This window comes from Suricata suricatta, chromosome 14, assembly GCF_006229205.1.
Source record: "Suricata suricatta isolate VVHF042 chromosome 14, meerkat_22Aug2017_6uvM2_HiC, whole genome shotgun sequence".
Taxonomy (NCBI): domain Eukaryota; kingdom Metazoa; phylum Chordata; class Mammalia; order Carnivora; family Herpestidae; genus Suricata; species Suricata suricatta.
In genome coordinates this window covers 66,025,472-66,045,480 of record NC_043713.1, presented here as the reverse complement: position 1 = coordinate 66,045,480, position 20,009 = coordinate 66,025,472, and the positions used below count along the sequence as shown (strand labels likewise).

Sequence of the window (20,009 nt, the reverse complement as noted above, 5' to 3'; positions counted from 1 at the left end):
GTACCCGTTACCCTCCCTTAGGCCTCATCCACATACCTCAGAGTAACCTAATATGCGTTGTTAAATTAAAAACATGATTTGAGTTTGGGGGTTTCATTTATGGTTAGAAACATGAAATGTAAGGAATTCGGTGAACACACAAACTAAATACAATTTTAGAAACATTTTCTCCACTAGCTTGTGCTTGCTGCATTACAGATGAAATTTAAATTATGTAAAGATGAGTCATAGTTTGGGGTTTTTTCGTGAGCTTGTGGTTTTCGTTTTATAGAACTTCTGTTTTTGTCTTTTGGTAACCAGCCAGTCTTTACCTTTTATTTTCAATTGCTCTTTTAAATTTTCATGCTTTAATCTATATATAAAACTCGTATTTATCTGCAAAGTAATTTTATTTACAGTTGAATTAGGAAAGAGTTAATCCTGTTTTGCTTTAGGTTAGGAAATGTTAAGTTTGAGCTGAGTCAGAATTATGTGTGAATGATCTGAATTTGGATTTTGGCGTTATTTGCCTTGGGGTTATTTTTCTACCTGATGAAGAGGAAAACATTTGGGTTGTTCAAGGCTAGCGAGGAAGCCTTGCTCTGCCCCGTGAGCGTCCTGAGAAATGGGTAGACGAGCGGGAGCGCCTGGGGTCTGCGGATCTAGGATCCTAGAACATTCCTCTGGATGTGGAATGCCAAATATTTGCCCTCTTGAGATTTTTCACATTTTAAAAGTCATATATTTTTCCACAAGAATATTTCTGATGACTCTGAAGAGTATATGTTATTTTACTCTGCATGTGTACCTCATTTTTACTTTAGAAGTTTAAGATTAGGAAAAAATGTAATATGGACTGGACTAAAGTTACCTATTTAAAAAATTTTTTTAAATGTTATTTATTTTTGAGAGAGAGACAGACAGACAGACAGAGCATGAGCAGGGGAGGGTCAGAGAGAAAGGGAAACACAGAGTCGGAAGCAGGCTCCAGGCTCTGAGCTGTCAGCACAGTGCCCAACACGGGGCTCAAACCCACAAACTGTGAGATTATGACCCGAGCTGAAGTCGGACACTTAACCGACTGAGTCACCCAGGCGCCCCTAAAGTTACCTATTTAAAATCTTAACTCAGCTTTTAGCTTGATTTTGTTTAGCTTTTATTTATTAAATATCAAAACCAAAAGCAGGAAAACATTTAGATTATTTATAGTCAGAAGAAGAATGACGATTTGAAATAGTACCCAGATAAATTTAGGACAAAGTAATCCTTTTCCCAAGATAGTCACCTTAGGGCAAAAACTCTTGTATTGTTGAAGCGTATTGGGGTTTTTTCTGATTGCAAAATGATATAACTTTTTAAGTTTCAAAAATAAAAAATTGTACACAGAAGGAAGTAAAAATCATTATACTCTTGCCATTTAATTATTGCCATTTGTTATATATCCTGATTTATCTAGTGTATTTTGTTAGTAATTGTTCATGCCACACATAGAGATACCTGTTTATGTTCATATTATGCCTTTAAAAAATGTTTACAGGGGCGCCTGGGTGTCTCAGTCGGTTAAGCCTCTGACTTCGGCTCAAATCAGATCTCACGTTTGTGGGTTCGAGTCCCGCGTCAGGCTCTGTGCTGACAGCTCAGAGCCTGGAGCCTGCTTCCGGTTCTGTGTCTCCTTCTCTCTCTGCCCCTCCCCCTCTCATGTTCTGTCTCTCTCGATATCAAAAATAAATAAAACATTAAAAAATTTTTTAAAAATAAAAATAAAAAATGTTTACATTATTAAGCATTCTTTGAAAAGAAGGTTTTTAATCAATTAAATACTTCACCATTAAGTCCAGGTTTTCACTCTTATAAATAAATCTGTAGTGTTACTGATGAATTGGGATACATTTCTGAAAGTGGAATTATGTGGTTAAAGGGTAGGTGTGTACATCAGATTTGAACAAACAGCTTTAAGGGTTTAATGACCCAGGGTCAGATCCCACTCTGAGGAGAGGGCACCACAAGGGTGGTTTCAGCTCTTCCCTAACTATATCTAGGCAGTCTCCCTAGTTTCTGTTTCATTACATATGGTGACTTCTTCTAAATGTTTATTTTCATTACATATGGTGACTTTCTTTTTAAAATTGTTTATTTATTTATTTTGATAAAGAGCAAGGAGGGGCGGAGAGAGAATCCCAAGCAGGCTCCACACTGTTAGTGCAGAGCCTGATGTAGGGATAGGTCTCCAAACTGTGAGGTCATGACGAGAGTCAGAGGCTTAATTGACTGAACCACCTAGGCTCCCTTGGAGACTTTTGTTTGTTTAATCTTCACACTCAAAACATGAAATTAGAACTTAGTACCCTGAGATCAAGAGTCACATGCTCTTCCAACTGAACCAGCCAGATGCCCTTAAGTATGGAAACTTGTTAAGCCATTTCTTAACCTAACCACTAGTCTTACGGTCATACATAGCTCGAATTAAGAGGTGAATTGTACAAGTTATTTTAAGAACTGAATGAGACCTTAATTATCACGTTTTTTTTTTTTTAATAATTATTTTTTGAGGGACGGAGGGGCAGAGAGAATCCTAAGTAGGCTCTTTCCCCAGTGCAAGCCTGACATGGGGCTCAGTCTCACAACCGTGAGGTCATGACCTGAACCAAAATCACGAGTTGGACTCTTAATCAGCTGTGCTACCCAGGTGCCCCAAATATCACAAATATATTAATAATATATAATATGTATTAAATAGCTTCTATGTTCTCCAGTTTTTCCTGGGGTTATTTGACACTTTGTTTCTCTAAGTCACCTTCATCCCATTACTGTGAGGTGTTGGTACTATAAAGAATTACACTGAGAAATAAAGACAGTAGGCTGTTCATTCACTTTTTTTGTTTTTTAACTTGTACATATTCTTCTCTGAATTTTTTCTTTAATGATCACTTAAAGTTGTATGGAAAAACAAAAACGCAGATGAGACTGGAATATGTATTTTAGATCCAAGGAAGATAGTTCAGAGAACGGGTTCATTTTGTCCCATGACTTAAACTAAATTTTATAGATCAGTGTTTGCAAATTACCTTTGATTGCTTTGACCAGACTGCTTGAGTCACTAGAAAGCATGTGAGAAACAAACTTAGGTAATTGTTGGAGTCAAGTGTGTATGCTCTGCTCTTGGAGCCCAAGTGTGATATAAGCTTAATTGTGTTAAATTTAGCTTACCCTTTAATTGGACCCATGCTTCGTCTTGCCATTTTTACAGAATAGTAGAATTCTGAGGAGTCGGTGTTCTGCTGAAAACACCCAAGGTTTCCATTTAGCACATTAAGGTGTCCAATGATTTGGAGATTCAGAATGAAGCTATCAGCAGCCCATAATTAGTAGGGCCTTGGAATGTTCCATCTGGAAGGTATCTTAGGGCTAATCAGTGGTGCTTCAGAGGTTCTTAGCCACCCAAGTGCATGGGCAGGAGGATATTTGGCTAAGCCCATTATGGAATCAAATACAAAATTATAGGAAGTCTTAAGCCATTGGATGCCAAGGACATGTGCCAACTCTGACCTTGGAGGAACTAAGTTCACTTACCCTTTTAGCATCTCATCTGTGGAACATGAAACGTTGAGCCCAATCTTTCCTTTTACTGACAGAAATAAGGCCCAGAGAGGTTAAGGATCCTACCCACCGAATATAGGAAGTTACTTTACATAATGGGAACTGCAAACCACATCCCCTAACTCCTAGTTTAATGCTGTTTAGCAGGTATATCTCACAATTTTAAGTACTGTATTATTCATATTCCCAAATTGTGTTTCATTATGAAGGTTTTCAGTGATCCTCGTTGAATGAGAGAGTACCTCAATGCCAGCTCATTGCTACTGAGAAAAAGTGATCTGTGGAAGACCAGCTTTGTGATGGTCTTGGTGAAGCTGGGCACTCAGAAGCTAGCTATGTCTGGTGGAAGGCTGGGGGGCTGCTTCCACACACAGGAGCCCCGCTGAAACGCCTGGGGCCCGCAGGTCAGAGGGGGTGGCTGCAAATGCGTTTCAGGCCGGGGCCACAGCACCAGGAGGGTGTCCCTTCTGGCAGAGATCTTAGCACCAAAGACCGTGGTTTTATCGTTATTTGTGCACACATAATTACTCTCCTCTCCACCGCCGCTTTTGTGTTCTCTTACAGCACCTAGCACAGATGGGGTTGGAAGTGGCACCCTCTTAACACTTGCCGAAATAAACTTGCGCCTAAAGTGTGTGGGATTGGATATGTGTGGGTGTGTACGCATGCATGCGTGCCGAATTACAACATTAGTACTGTTACAGGAGGGAAGTCATGGGAAAACCGCTCAGCTCATCAAGTTCTTCTGTGGACGTAGAATTCACCTGCACAAGGACGGTTTGCTGTATGTCATGTTTTTATTTAAATGCATGTGGAGGCACCTCACTGATGTAACCCCTGTACCAGCTCATACTAAGATGAAAGATTAAAACGGCAGAGGTTTTCTGGGAGAAGTTGGTCAATCATGCAGGAGTCTGTAGAACTTGGAGTCCTATTAATAATACCAAGATAGAATTTTCCCACCTATCCTGTCTTTAGAATTCACTTGAAACTGGGACGTTACTGAGGATTTGGGGGTAAATGTGGTTGGGGTTATGATTGCATAAATGAAGAATAATTTTGAGGTTTTAGAATATGACCTAGGAATTCATCATTTTTTGAATTTATGTACATATGGCTGAATGGAACAAATATTGGCTACACAGTGGATGTACTGAAGGTGGGATGTGTGATGACAAGAAGGGACGGTGGCACACGGTGTGACCGATGCTGGCACTGTGATGTCCTGAACATGGCGTGAAGCTGAGAGCAGTGGGGAATGAGGAGGGAGAACCCTTGTAAAAGGCTGCTTCATCTTTTCACCTGGCAATTTCGTTTTTTTTTAAAGGGCCCCCCACAGTGTTGCACGTGACTCTGTACTCTTGTGAGAAACTCTATTTAAAGTTGTTTTGCAAATTCAAACTGGTAATCCTACTATGTGAAAGAATAAGGGAGAGAGTGAAGTCATCTGTGGTAAGCCCTTGACTTCCCCCAGCTAAGCACAGGGCTCACACCCCTGATTGAGTCCCCACAAGGCTTCTGAGACATAGCTTTTGTCTTGCAAGTGCACCAGCACGGGCCGAGGGTTTTCAGAATGGCCCTTGCCCCTGTCTCTGCGTGTAGTGTGATTCTTTGATACCTACCTGCTCCCCATACAGCCTGGGAGCTCCAGAGGCAGGACTGTGTCTCCTTTTGCTCGCTCCTGTGAGCCAGGCGCTCTTCTGGATCCACCCAGGACTGTCTCGGTCTCCTGCACATGCACCTTGGAGGCCTGCTGAAGCCCCTGGCTCTCCCACTGCCTAGCCCCTCCCCCAGCACAAACACACTAGCACACCGGACCTAGAGCTGAGTTCGCAGGAACGGGCGGTGGCGTAGATTGCAGTCCTCTGCCCTGTTTTACAGGGCAATTTCAGAATTAGCCAAAACACTGAAAGTGTACAAGAGTGAGCACCTCTGCCTAGATTCGGCGCTTGTTAACGCTTCACCGTCTTTGTTTTCCGTCTCCTCTCTTCCTTCCCTCTCCCCCTCTCTAGACACACATCCATACCTAAAAGCTGTTTGGCTGAACCCAGGGTGACATAATCTGAGGTTCCAAATTCTAATTGCTTTTTAATGTTTTCTGAGAGTAAATTGTAGACATTATATAGACATTATATGCTTCCTTAGCCTCTTTTCATCCACATAGTGCCTCATCTCTCTTCCTTGCTCCTTTTTAAAGAAATACGTCCCTCCTCCCCTTTTTTTCCCTAACAACTCTTGATTTGATTCCCTGACTATGCCATTTAAACGATGAGGTGTGACCATTTGTAGAAATTCAAGTCCAGGGGGGTGCCTGGGTGGCTCAGTCGGTTAAGTCTCAGACTTCGGTTCAGGTCAGAGCTCATGTTCGTGGGTTCGAGCCCTGCATCAGGCTCTGTGCTGACAGCTAGCTCGGAGCCTGGAGCCTGCTTCCGGTCCTGTGTCTCCTTCTCTCTCTGACTCTCCCCCTCTCATGCTCTGTCTCTCTCTATATCAAAAATAAGACATTAAAAAATTTTTTTTTTAAAGAAAGAAAAAAAAAAGAAATTCAAGTCGGGATGTGTGGGACTGCCTTCAAAGCCCTGGTAATTGTAGACCTTTTCTGCTGCTTGCTGCGTCCCTTTTCAGGTCCCCCTTGTAGTGAAAATACCTCAGTTAATAAACAGTGCCACTGCACATGCCAGCGCTAGACAGGCACGGAAGACGGCTACACATCCTGATCATTCTTTATTGTGCCTCACCGCATCCATGGGGAGAGCCCAGTAATGGCGTTAGGTGGACCCTTAACGTATTAAGGCTCACTACTGATACGACGTGGATAGACTGTGGTATTTAATAGAAAATCTGAACGGTGTAATTTGAGGCACAACAGTGCACCTACTAAACTGTAGAGCCAGGAAGTAACTTCGTCTGTGGAGGGAGGGTCTGCAGCGGGGGAATACCGCTGCTTCTGCTAAAATGATTTCGAATTTCCAAATACCTGAACTAAACGCATGTGAGATTGTTCTTTTCTTCACGTGTGTCTGTGATGTCACTACACAACAGTCACTTTTAATCGAAACGTAAATATTGAAGTCTCGATTTCTCTTTTTCAATCTTCATCCTACAGAAGGAGCTGGCAGACAACCCTGACTGTCCTCAGATGTGTGCCTATAAGCTGGTGACCATCAAATTCAAGTGGTGGGGACTGCAGAGCAAAGTAGAAAACTTCATTCAGAAGGTAAAGTTTAGAATGCAGAGACTTAAATTTAGGTCGCTATTAATGGGATATTTTCTGTTGCCATGTCTTTCCCTCGCTCCTTAGGTTACAGTTATTGTCTCTGTGTAATTCTTCCCTGCCCTTTTCTGCCAGAAACAGAGAGCCCTCTCCATGTGCAGCCCATCCCCAGGGGGCCGGTGGCCTGGCATGGGCTGGAGGAAGAGGCCGAGCCTGCCTGCCGAGGGGCTCCTCTGTCTGACTTCACCTGGGTACCTGCTCACACCCTCTCTCTCTGGACACGCACTTTTCTTACGTTCTTTGCACTTTCTCGTGGGAGGTCTTCTTAGAGGTCCTTACAGAGAGTAGTTAGAATCTGAAGCTAGGGTGGCAGGATCTGAGGACCCAGATTCTAATGACCTCTTTCATATGTCGTCTTTATTAGAGTGAGAGTAACATGGACACTTTGATCCAGAAGGAGGAGAGAATTGCAGCTATTTAGAGAAACACACATGTTGTAAACACATAAGAAATACGGGAAAATTCTTTAGGGTTTACTTTTCCTGGAATGTGACTATTTCTTCTGTCATCATTATAAAGAAGCCCTCTCATACCTCTGAATCCACAAATGGTTGTTCTACCATAATTTTTCTGCTTTTAAGCTATGACTGCGCTGACATTTTTTTTAAAAAGGGTCCTAATGTGCTGGATACTGTGATTACTCTTGGGGCTGCTTGGAGCTGGCCCATGGTAGGCACTCGGTAAATATTGGCTTCCTTCCTTCCTCTTGGATCAGAGTAATAGATTAACAATCTAGTTCGTCACACATGTAATTGATGAAGTCCCTTCTGTTCATGGAAAAAAATTTCTAAGTTGAAGATTGTCCAAAAGTATTAAAGTACTGTTTTTGTTCAGTGAGCTCTTCTCTCTTCTGGGGAAATTTTAGTAACATTTAAATACGGTAGCAATTAAAACCACTCATTAAATGTATGGGTGTTTTTTCTTTTTTATGGAGAGTGAGAGTAACATCAGAGTAGAAAAAATGATGGGAGAATATGTAATAATTCTTAATTTAAGTAAACCTCTTATTCCAAAGAACCCCAGATTCTTTTGTTTCAGCACACATTATATTCAACTTCACAGTATTCCTTTGAATCACAGGGAAGTTAAGAAAGATCATGTATAGTTTTTTCTTGGAAGAAATCAAGTTGACCCTTGGTCACGAGTTTTAGAAAAAGGTACAAATAGACCACATCTAGCAGGAGTTTATGTTGAATCAGAATGTGCGCACCACGTTTTTTTCAGTTCCTGATACGTTGTGCTGCCTTTTCCCGGAGAGATTCCACATTTCACAGGGAGATTTTTTTTATTTTGTTTTACAAACTGATAATGGGGTGGAACTAATATTTCCACCAATCGACACACATACTTGGAAAATTGCATGGGCTAATTGGGATGTAGAAAGTATGTTACTAATCTTAGATTTTTGCCCTCTTATTACTACTTTTCTTCTTTGTTTTAAAAGCAAGAAAAAAGGATATTTACAAACTTTCATCGCCAGCTTTTTTGTTGGATCGACAAGTGGATTGATCTGACAATGGAAGACATTAGGAGAATGGAGGATGAAACTCAGAAAGAACTAGAAACAGTAAGACTTCCCCTCTGTGGAAATTCTCTCATTTTCCCTTTCTAACTGTATATGTGCTTAACAGTAAGGGTAGACTTGGAATTACGAAGACTGTTGTTACAGGCCGTTTTAAAATCTATATCCTCATGAAAATCGGGTTGCTTAGACACTAACATCCCTTTGCATGTTCTGATTTCTCTTTACTTGAGCATCTTCCATGAAAGGAGACTAGAGCTTCATGGACTTGGAGTTTGTTACCTGTAAAATGCCAGTGGTTTCATATTCTTCGTGATGGGACCTCGTTCACAGTCCTTTTAGACACTCCCTACATCAGACCAAGTTGCCTTTGGCTCGTTTTGTAGTCACTGTCAGTTAGATAAGGCTAGCCATATTGTCGTCACACATTGCAGAAGTTCCCTCCCACAGCTAGTGCTGAATCCTTAGCTCTTTAGCAAGCTTTAGGCAGCAGTTAGGGTGGTGCTTGGGCTGGAGGTCAGCCAGCCCTGTTTGGAGTGAAAGCGCGCCCCAGCTGCTGCCCAGGGGCAGGCCCTGAGCGCCCCCTTTCTGCGGGGGTGGGTTCTTCCCACTTCCTCTTAGAAGTGTCTGGCTCTGCTTTTGCTTGGGGCCAGGCTGCTTTTCAGTTGGAAGTAAGGCCCTCCTGGGGGGACGGGCCCCCGGGATTGTCCAGGACGGGCTAGTGGCTTCCATGCAGTCCTCCAGAGTCCCGCCAGTGGTCCCAGTTTTGGAGGCCCCGCAGGCAGGGGCATTTGACAGACGTCTGTGTGTGAGGCAGGACGTCCATGTAATCACAGGAGAGAGGCACAAATCAGGTTCTTTGGCACAGAAGGAGCTCTATTTGTCTGGCACACAGCATCATAAAGAATCTGTGTTTAGAATTGCTTACTTTTGGTGATTACAGCAGATCTGCTTCTAATTAGCTTTATACAAACCTTGTGAGAGGACTAGGACATATTTTCTTTATAAGGCAATAAAACGTTTTAACCTTATCTTATACAGAAAGTAAACTTTCAGCAGTCTCCAACTTATGAATGGATTTTGTTCCAAAAGTTTTTAAGTTGATTTTTTGGAATTTGGAACATGTTTTGCCATGGAGACAACATTATAAATTCGAGTTTGGTTTCTAGGCCAGACAATAGAAGCCTCTCTTGACTCTGTTTCTCATACTAAGAGTATGACTCGGAGTTTCGGGTCTTGGGAGTAGGGTGCTAGAATGGCGAGTGTGGAGGACTCTCCCTCGCCCCCTTGGTTTTAGGCTGGCCCTAGATATTTAAACAGCCAAGAGTCAACCATGGTCACTTGCCCTCTTTTCCCCCCATGCTCCTCTCCCACTTCTGTCTTCCCTTTTTCGAGAGTCCAGTGCCCTTCTCTAAGAAGCACACCCCTGCCACCACCCTGGTTTGGTCCCTCCCTGCCGCGGCTGGCTCTGCGCCTTCCGCGTGCTCCAGAGACACCTGCCGGCCCTCGTCCAGCCCCTCTGGGCCACGGGGCTCAGCTGAACGTTACAAAACAAAGCAGCACAGTCGCACTCATTCTCCCTGAGCTTATGGCACAGCCTTGGAATCTTTGAAAAGGATTTACCAACGCTCAGGTAAAACAAAACATATTTTTCTTGGTTTGAGCTCTCAGGATGGAGGTTTGCTTTTGGTTTTAATTTTTATGCTGCAAGGACTGTCCAGAACATGAGAAGAGGTCACGGTCGGAGGGTGAGGGATGAAGCCCTCCGTGATTTGAGCTCTGAACCCCAAGGCAGAACTTGGCTTGGGCCTCTTCCCTCAGGGGAGTGCTCTGACTCCCTGCCAAGTTTAGTGTCAGGACAGTGGGAATCAGAGCAGTCCCAGTGGGCGCACAGTGAGTGCCCGGACCAGGAGGTGCGGACGCCCGCTCCCGCCTCTTGCCGTGGGCCTGCAGGCTCAGCTCCTTGCTTCTCACGCAAGTCTATGAGGTAGACGCATAGTTACACAGAAACCCCATTTATTAGAAGACTTCATTACTGTGCCTGTATGGCTCAGACTGACAGATGCCCACAGGATGTTGGTAGAGATCTCTTGCTGGTTCAGGGCTTGGGAGGGGGCTACATGGCAATTTCTTTGTTAAATATTTCAAAAACATTTTGAGGCAACTGCAGCATTATCTGCTGACCATCGTCACGTAAAATCCCATTTAAGCTACTTTGCTGTGGGTCGTCGGGGAGTGCTTTATTCCACACCACGTTGCTGTCGCTCTGAGCCCCAGCAGTCGGCTCGTGAGCATCTTCTGGTGGTGGGGGGCTTCGTGCCTGCAGGCCAGCGCACCTGCCCGGAAAGCACCTGCCTCTTGCCGAGGTCACGGCTGCGGAGCCCTCTCCAGCACAGAGGGTCCCCTTTGCTTGACGTCCTGTTTCCCTGGCACCTGACGAGAGAGTGTGATACATTGTAATTCTCTTCTTAACTCACACGTATTTTAAGACTTGGATTTCTTTCAAATGCATTTTGGTCCTGGAGAAAAAAGGCACAGGATCTTGAGAGCTTAGGCATGACAGGAATGCCCCTGCCTGGAATCCTGGAGAGAAGGGCCGGGTTGGCTCAGCTGCTGAAGAAGTACTTGGGGTGACCCTTCTGCCTGAATGTCACAGCTGGCCCTTCTGGGGGTCGGGAGAAGTGCCGAGGTGTAGAAATGTTTATTACGTCTGTTCCTTTTCTGTCTGCTCTTTTCTGATTCTCTCGGTGAGTGCTTTAAACACTGTCCGTAGGCTCCTGTGATGAATGCCTGTCCTTATGTCCTTTTTTGTTTCTCATACATTGTGCCTATGCTCACTTGTTCCTCCTTTTGTCCTCCCTCTTTTAAATAAACTTCCTATAAAGAACTCCTGTCAGGGGCTCTGGTCTCAGAAGCAGCAGAGGGGGCCACCCCTGGTGGCTTCCTGTCGAGTCTAGGGACTGGGAATCCAGGGCTGAGGCCGTCAGGGTGCCTTCTCACGTTGGGCTGGTGAGCAGTTCGTTTGCCCCTGGCTGTCTCTGATAATTTCACATCGTCAGTCTGCAGGCCTCCCTTGCCTAGATTCAAGAATAGATACACATTGTTTTGTGTGCTGCTACAGGAAAAGCCTTTTGCAGACTTTTCCCCAGACCTGTGTTACTAGAGGAGCCTCAGAGCCTCCCCTCCGTGTGGGTGTGCTTATAGCCGGGCAGTGGTCATTCACAGTCTTTCCTAGATCTTTCTCTTCCTTGCTTACTAACCCGATTTAGAGTCTGTGATTTTAGCAGCTCATGATTTTATTTTACGTTTAGATGCGTAAGAAGGGTACCGTCCGAGGCACGTCGGCTGCTGATGTCTAGATGAGTCCCCTGTAGGGTCAGAGACAATATCAAACTGTGTAAGTGAAGACCCGGGTAAAAAGAATGTTTTAAAAACCAATCCGTTTTGGTAATGGGTAGTTAACTTGCTAAGCAGAGACTAACTGTTAAATGTGGTTTAATTTTTAGAACTGAAAGAGATACATGTTTTAGAGATTGACATGGAACACTTGACTTACTACTCTGTAAGAGTTTTATCTGTGGAACAGGTTGAATGTAGTCATGTCCAGTCAGAAACTCGCCGCCAGGCATGTTCATCACCCGGTGGTGTCCTGGAAGCCAGCACAGTTTTCACTGATGGCCACTTACCTGACCTGTTTCTCAACAGGACCATATGTGGTTAGGAAGGAAATATGTAAAAGCATTTTAAACCAAATAGAGCTCCTTCATCCCATACCATACGAGCCAACCTCAGTGATTTCTTAGAGTGGAGAGTTTTTCTGAACACCTGGATATCTTCCTTCGTGTTGAATCTTTAGTTACCTTGACAGTTAGCTTTAATATGTGTAAATACACTTTGCTTTTCACAGTGATATAAAACATTTCTGTGGCCTTATTTCCCTAACATAAATCTATATGCCCAGATAAGAGATTTTCCTCGAAGGGGGAAAGAGCCTCAAAGTCCCCGCATAGCGAAACCAGTGTGAGTAAACACAAATTGTCAGTTGTTCCTATTGAAATACGATGTTTATTGAAGAAAAGAACAAGATAAAATACTCTCCTCACTCGCTCTGGTTCTTTGCTGCCCCCTCACATGGGCTCCCTGCTCTTGAATTATCGAATTACTGAACACAGGAGAAGTGAAGTGTTCAGTCGTGAACAGAAGTAGTCGTACAAGTACGAATGAATGCACTGTGCCAGGGTTCTTCCAGAGCCCTGTCTGTGCACTCAGTGTTCGTTACAACAAATAAAAATGTAGTTATGGTCACTTTTGTTAAGTTCTTCTAAGTCCTGTGATTTATTTCCACTTGCAATTTGTTTACCCTCTGATGAAACAAAATGTTACACCATTCGTGAGACCAAAATCTTCCAGAGATTTAAGTTTTAAAATGTAGTAGTTGGGGTCCATTTTCTGCTAGAAGTTTTGCTGTGTTGAGGATTTTTTTTCCCCTGGAGAATGTGTGTGACAAGATGATAACATTTTTTTGTGTGTCTCTGTATTTTAACACATTGCGTTGTCTTTCACTTTTCCTACAGTTACGTAATCAAGGTCAAGTGAGGGGAACAAGTGCAGCCAGTGACGAGTGAAGAAGAATCTGACCAGCGTCTCGCAGTGTGGACGTCTCCCAGGCGTGTGCTTCTGTACCCACGCGCACAGACTCCCAGCCACGTGTGTGTGTGTGTACGTGTGTGTGTGTGTGTGTGTGTGTGTCTGTAGCTGTGTGTAAGATGCATGTAGAGCTACAGAGGAGGCCGCACGCGCTGGTGTATATATGTACATACGGACATACTGAGGGGACTCGTGCGGCTGCGCCAAAGCCCTGCGCCCGTCTTCAGCAAGATTGCGAAAGAAAATATTTTCAGTATATATACCTGGAACAGATTTTAATAATTATCAGAGTAATACCATTAATGGACAAATCGACTGCAATGTAATACTGGCTGGTGTGTTTCATAAATGGTGAATTGTGGACCAATATATATATACAGCCTTTTATTACTTTTCTGTTCTTTTAAATCTGTCTCTTCTGAATTTTTATTTTAGTCCCATAAGCAACAGACTCCCACAGAAAAATTTATTCAAAATCTTTTGGTATTCCAATGAATCTGGAATGTAAACTCTGAATGTATTTATAACGATTTATTTCTGGATGGTTATTATCTTAAATTCAAATTGGACAATGTCTATTAGTAAGGAGTGTAGTTACCAGCCAATTTTCACTTGTTTGCCCTGAGGGAAAAATCGTTAAAAAAAAAAAAAATTCCAGATTTTATTGGATTTTTGTATTTTAAATTTCAAGTATTTTTCTACATCAAACCTAGCAAAAATGGAGATGATGGCTTGTGATTTATAATAAACACTATACAATTTTCAGTCTCCTGTTAGGAGAAAGAAACTGATAAAGAAATTAATAGCATCATAGGCTGCAGGAAAACTTGGAAGTAGAGCATTTCTGCAGAGTCTTGTTTCTGGAATGACTGATTTCTGAAATTAGAGCTTGGAAACTATGCAAACGATCTAGATTCCTCACAGCTTACGTGGTGAACGCAGATAGTGGCGAGGGCTGCTCTTTTCGTGTGAGGTGCACCCTGAGGGAGACGGCCCCCTGAAGATCGCAGGGGGGAGGCGTGTGGGGGCCGCACTGGCCTGCCTGCACACCTCCCTGGGCCGAGGCCCCGCTGAGGGGCCAGCGCCCCCCCCCGCCCCCCCGCGGGAGGTGCTGTCCGGTGGGGGCACCCTGGGGACCCCTTGTCGTCATCTCCTTCCTTCTTTAAAAAAGGAACCACAGCTAGGTGAGATTTTTATCAGCTTTGTCTGTCCGAATCAGTTTTTCTCCTGTCAGTCTTGGAGGCTTGACTAGAATGATCTTGTTGAAGCCTTCGGGTCACAACTGTCTTCTTTAACCTCGTCCCTCCTACAACACGCTGGCCTCTGTGGTCCTATCAGTTTGTAATCTGATTTGCTGACGGTCCTGCCTGCCCCGGTTCTCGTTTGCCCACACGCCCTGTGTCCCCACGAGGCGGTGGCAGTGACTCAGACCAGGGTCCTAGGATCACTGCCACACCGCGATGCCCTGTTAGCCTTGGCTTCGGACCCCACGTTGCATATGTCCTCTGTGTACTCAGGATCAAGACTGACGTTGACTCTCTGGGCACTGGTGTAAGATAGGTGTTGTCAAAGCATAATCATTTTTGTCTGCAAAGTGTTTGGTGCAAGGAAGATTATTGCTAATTTTGTGAAATAGAGTCTCGCCCTCTCCTCCTAACGGACTTCACTCTCACTGGCCTCCCGTAGCGTCGTCGGGAGCTGGGCGCACGTGGATATAGGGGCCCCGCGCGTGGATTCTAATGTTCTAACAGCTGAGGAGATTTGAGGGAATGCGTGGTGAATGTAAAGTATCTAGTTTACTTGGCAGTCTCCTGTGTAAATTACAGTAAAACAAAGTAAATGAAATTTAAACAAAAAATAAATTTGATCACAAAATGCCACTTGTGTGCCTGAGTGGTAGTTTCCCAGCGCCCCGCCTGGCCCCGCCGCCGGGGCCCTTCTCTGCCGTCCCTCAGCAGCGCCCTCATCTCCCTCAGCAGCGCCCTCATCGGCGCCACCACCTCTCTGGGAAGAGTAAACAAAAGGTGTGGTTCTTGTAAATCCTTCACTGTAAACTCTTGTTCTTGAAATGTGCCTTGGCCACATTGAACTGTTAGGTTTGGTTTCTTAAATAATTCTCTGCCTTTAGAAGCTAAGCAGTAAACTAAAGGTGGGTTATTAGTCTCAGAGGTTCTTTAAAAATTACATTTCAAGGGGATAAATACAGAAAACCCGTAGTATTTCTAAAAGCACTCAATAAGGATTTTGCCGTCAGAGTCTGATGGTTTCAAGATGGTGGCTTTTTGGTTTGGTGGCCGAGTGCTTCACAGCCCCTCCCAGGACCTCGCCCTTTCCCCCTCCCCCGTCTTTGGACACCTCGCAGCAGTTTTCTCGTGGTCCCGTCTCCCATTCCGGAGCCGCTCAGCGTCGGCAGAGGTGGCCAGCCGCACCCGTGGGTGCACGTGGAGTGTCACATTTCCGAACATCCCTTTGTTTTCTGAGGTGATTTCCATAGTGTTATCTCAGACTTCGTGCCTGCTTTCGTGGGGCCAGTCTGCCACTCAGGTGCAGAGCAGTAACACCCAGCACTTGGGTCTCTCTAAGGGCACCGATGGGTCCAGGGCAGCTGGGCAGGGCTCCAGGGACCCAGGGAGCCCAGGGTGACGCTCATTGGCCTGTGCTGCCAACAGCAGGCCAGGGGTCCGGTGCACCCCACCCAGTCGCCTGCGGGGTCCTGGAGTGCCCAGGTCAGCCAAGGCGTCACATCCCCGAGCCTGTGGTGCGCCCTCTTCCGCGTGATCTCTCCCTTCCTCCGCCGTTCAGTTACCACTCCGCCTCCTGGTTGGTCTCCAATCACTGTGGACCCAGCACCTGGCTTTTCAAAAGCTCACCTCTCTCCCCCTCGCAGCGTGCTGAGCTGGATGGCTCCACGCCCCGGCCTCCTCCTGACATCTCGTCTCTGAGGAAGGAAGAGACACCGACCTAACAGTTGCTCTGTTCACCTCTCAGCAGCTGTACTGACGGGGCCAGTGTGGAATTGCCTGTTCTTGACCATTTGGCAGGAGAATGTTCTGCCTGTTCCGAGACCCTGAGGTCTGATACCATGAGAGCCACTGACTGTTACGGTGTTTTAGGACTTGTGATTTTTTTCAAGTTGCCCACCCTGGCAAGTGTAGATTTGGAGACTTAGCATGGTCGGGAGGGAGGGGAGGTGCTGGGCACAGGTTGAAGATCGCCCCGCGGAGCTGGGCGCACCTCCTGCAGACAGGGAGTGCTTCCCGGGAGCCCCTCCAGTGTCACCTGAGGTCATGTCCTCTGACTTGAACACATGAAGCGACAGCAGGCCTCTTCCAACCAGTTCTTCAACTACATTGGATCGGGAAAAGTAGGAATTGCAGTTACTCCAAGCTGCCTCTCCCAAGGTCGGGTCATCCGAGGCCACGCTGAGTGTTTGAAGCTGGGCCCGGCAGCTGGGGGCACCTGATGCTCTGACGCCTGTCCCTCTCTTCCTTCTGGGAGTGCCATGTTTAAAAGGAATTCAGAACTGTTTGCCCCCCCACCCCCAGCTCAGTCCTGGCAGCCGCTGACAGTCACAGCCTTTGAAAGTACCAACTGCCCACCAGCTGATACTCAGGTTGGGCTCAGTGTGCCCTGTGTTCCAAGGACAGGGGACAAGAGCTGAGAGGATCCCCTCTCTTCCTGGAGGATCGCTGAAGAAACTAATTTGTCCCCAAGGAGTCCGCTTCCGCCCCTTGCCCCAGGCAGCCAGCCGTACCCTGCCGAGGTCTCTGCAGCATTTCCACACCCCTCATTTGGCACCTACAGGCTCCACGCTGCCTTAATAGATTGTCCGATGCTGTCGTCTCCCGTGTAGGTTTTGCATCCCCCGTTAGCTCGGGACCTCCTCATAGGCAGGAGCCACAGCCAGCCCCCTCTCCCCACCCTGTTCCTGTCGCCTCCCCTGATGGGAACTTGGACTCTGAAACTGCCCAGTCTGCCCACAGCGGATACCTGCCTGCCCTGTGCAAGGGCCCCTTAGGAGTCCTGCGGTTGGGGGCTGGGGAGGGGCGTGCAGCCTCCCAATCCGCAAGCTGCGGTCTCTGCCCTCGAGAATGGAAGCGTCGCTGCTAGCTGTTACAGGAAGCTGGCGGCACCGAGTACGGCAAGAGGACAGAGGAGGGAGCTCCAGGCCCACATTTCCTCTTCTCTTCCCAGACCTCTAAACCGGAGCTTTGGTCTCTTGCAGCTCAAGGAGTCTCACACCAAGTCCACGCCTGTCCTCCTCCTCCCAGATGTTGGCTCTTCTTTCCGTTACCTGCATCACTGGCTGTGCTGCCGAACCAGGGCTCCTAGTTGGTCCCTGAGTCTTCAACGTGCTCACAAACACCTTTGAAAATGCCGCTCCTTTCATACGGCCCGGTCCACGCCGTGCTCTGAGGAGCCCCCTCTCATCTAGCACAGGGGTCCCTCAGCTTTCTTAAAAGGCTAGACAGGAACCATTTTAGGCGTTCCAGGGTCATACGGCGAATCACAGCCATTCACCTCTGCCCTTGCAATGCAAAAACAGCCATAGGCAATATGTACACAAATCCGTGCGTCTGTTCTGATAACACTTTACTTACACAAACAGGCAGCTGGCTGGATTTGGCCACTGACCCCATAAGTTGCCAAGTTCTGGTCTAGAGCATGGGTGCATACCCCAATCAGGCTGTGCCAGACATGACTTTTCTAGAAGACCCTGGATTGTGCTGCACCCTACTTCAACACCTGCGTGGCTGCCAAAGGCCCAGGAGACCCGTGCAGCCAAAGCCAACGACTGGCAAGAGGCTCATTGGGCTGTTTGTAAAGTGGAGCCAACGATACGCATCTGCCCCGTGGCCAGGGGCATGATGTGGTCAGCCATGAGTGGAAGGGACCGAGCCGATGTCAGCTGTGTGTGGCTCGGATGTTTTCCACAGAAAGCTCAGCCTAGGGAGACCGTTGCTGTTGTTTGCCATCAGATTCCGAACGAGCACCGACCGAAAGTTGAAGGGCAGAGCTGGGATGTGCGAGCAGGAGCTGCCGGTGCACGGGACACTGCGAAGAGTGCTGGTCAGGCAGACTTCTCAACTGGCATATTTTAACTTCACTGACTATACTCTGTTGTCCAGGAAATACCATCCGCGGCCGCTAAGCTAAATGCCGCACCCCTGCGAAACCTCGTAGACGCCCTCCACGTTCTCCAGGACTGAAATTCGGCTCCCTGGTTACCACGGCCAGCAGGCTAGCCAGAGCTTGGACCAGGCCTTTGCCCGGGAAATCAGCCCTGTTTCCCAGAGCCCATGACACTCGACCTTGGGTCGACTCTGTTTACTCCTTGACTTTCTGAGAAGCCGCAAGGCACCGTGACGTGCCTCCGCCTCGTTGATCCCTTATATATTCTGACACCACCTGCTAATGAGTCGATAGCAGAATTGCCTTGCACTCCAGACTGAGGGAGGTTCATGAAGTGGAACGGAGGAGTGGCTTACAGTGTTTATTAATGTACGTGCTAAACAAAAGCTTCGCCTCTGGGCATCCCGTTGCACGCTGGCTCCCTGCAGCCTGGAATACTGATGGTGTGTTGTCTCCGCGCTGACTCCATTTTCCCATGCCCGGAAGCCCCGAGACACCTCAGCCTTATCAAGAGGTTCTGTGAGGGTTTTGTAGCTGTCACTGCACAATGTCATCCCCAGAGAGGCGCCGAGCAGGACAAGAGACTTCCCCCGAGCAAGGCGGCAGGGAAGCTTAGAATCGGGCCCTGAACAGCCACGCACTGACCACACACCAGCCCCCTTGTTCCTTTCTTTAGATGACGGGCTGGCAAACTTTCTCCGTAAAGGGCCGTAGAGTAAAGGCATTGGGCTTTTTGGGCCACGCAGACTGTCACAGCTACTCAACTCTGCCTTTGTAGCATGGAGGTAGCCTTAGATATAAACGGTGAGTGTGGTGGGGTTCCAATAAAACTTTATTTACACAAGCAGGTGGGGGGCTGGAGGTGGCCCAAGGGCTGTCGTTTGCCAATCCCTACTTTAGATTCTTCCCCCAAACAACAGCTAACACCTTACAGCACGTGTCAGGCATTGTTCTGAGCACAACACCTAAATGGCCTCAGTCTTCACGACCACCTTGTGAGGTAGCTGCTGCCATCACCGCCTCCTCCCCTGCCCTTAACAGATGAGGAAATGGGGGCCCAGACCAGTGTGATTTTGCCAGGCCATGTCACTGAAGGCAGCGGGGCCGGGCATCTAACCCAGGGAGCTGCACCAGAGTCCCTCCTAACTGCTGCCCATCCCACCTGGCTGTCTTTCAGGACCCGCTGAGTTCCGTGCCCGTGGCATTTGCCAAAGGTCGAAGGAAGGAGCAGCCATAATGATAAAAATTCCATCGAGGACCCTTGTTCTTAAACACCACTTAGGAGCACCTTCCATGACTGATTCCTCCCAGAGCCCAGAACCAAGAACACGTTTCTTCCTTGACGGTGTCACATTTCCCCCTCGGCCTCGGGCAGCTCCCTTGTCGCACCTGATGGTCCAACTGAGGCGCCCTCTCTAGGCAGGACTCCCGGTGGGCACCCCCGTTCCCAGCCCTCACGCTTGGGTTCTGCGGCGGCTCTGCGGTCCTCCGTAGCCGTGCCTCCTGCTCAGCACCTCCAAGTGCTTGGGGAAAAGTGATAGTTCTGAGGTGCGGGTGGAAACACGAACGTCTGCACCGTGGAAGCGAGAGATGGGAGCTGCAGTCACTCCTCAACTCAGGAAACCTCTAGGCCGTGACGTCTGGAAGGGAGCCGCCGGTGTTGTTCTGTAACCACGGTGGGATTGTGGGCAGCTCCCCCGGCCCCGACCCCCTGAATTGTCCTCAGTGTGTCACTTTGCAGGAGAATCTTCTTGAAAACTGTTTTTGTGACACGCAAGGCCTCAAGGACGCTTTCTCGGACGCAATGCCCAGCAGTGCCTTCTATCCCCAGGGATGATATCTCCTTGCTGCTGCCTC

The 20,009-nt window shown here is 47.0% G+C and overlaps 1 protein-coding gene across 2 annotated transcripts in view; it reads left to right on the top strand.

Annotated features, from left to right (window-relative positions):
- The window catches only part of PITPNB (phosphatidylinositol transfer protein beta), a 63,367-nt gene extending 48,468 nt beyond the window's left edge, over positions 1–14,899 (top strand). The window contains exons 9-12 of one of the 2 annotated variants that reach the window (XM_029921480.1): positions 6,683–6,793; positions 8,295–8,417; positions 11,684–11,769; positions 12,947–14,899. In XM_029921480.1, the coding sequence (XP_029777340.1) occupies positions 6,683–6,793; positions 8,295–8,417; positions 11,684–11,731 (282 nt within the window). In that variant the 3' untranslated portion in view covers positions 11,732–11,769; positions 12,947–14,899. The remainder of the gene's footprint in view (positions 1–6,682; positions 6,794–8,294; positions 8,418–11,683; positions 11,770–12,946) is intronic. The other variant, XM_029921479.1, reaches the window with a different exon arrangement.
- The last annotated feature ends 5,110 nt before the right edge of the window (positions 14,900–20,009 follow it).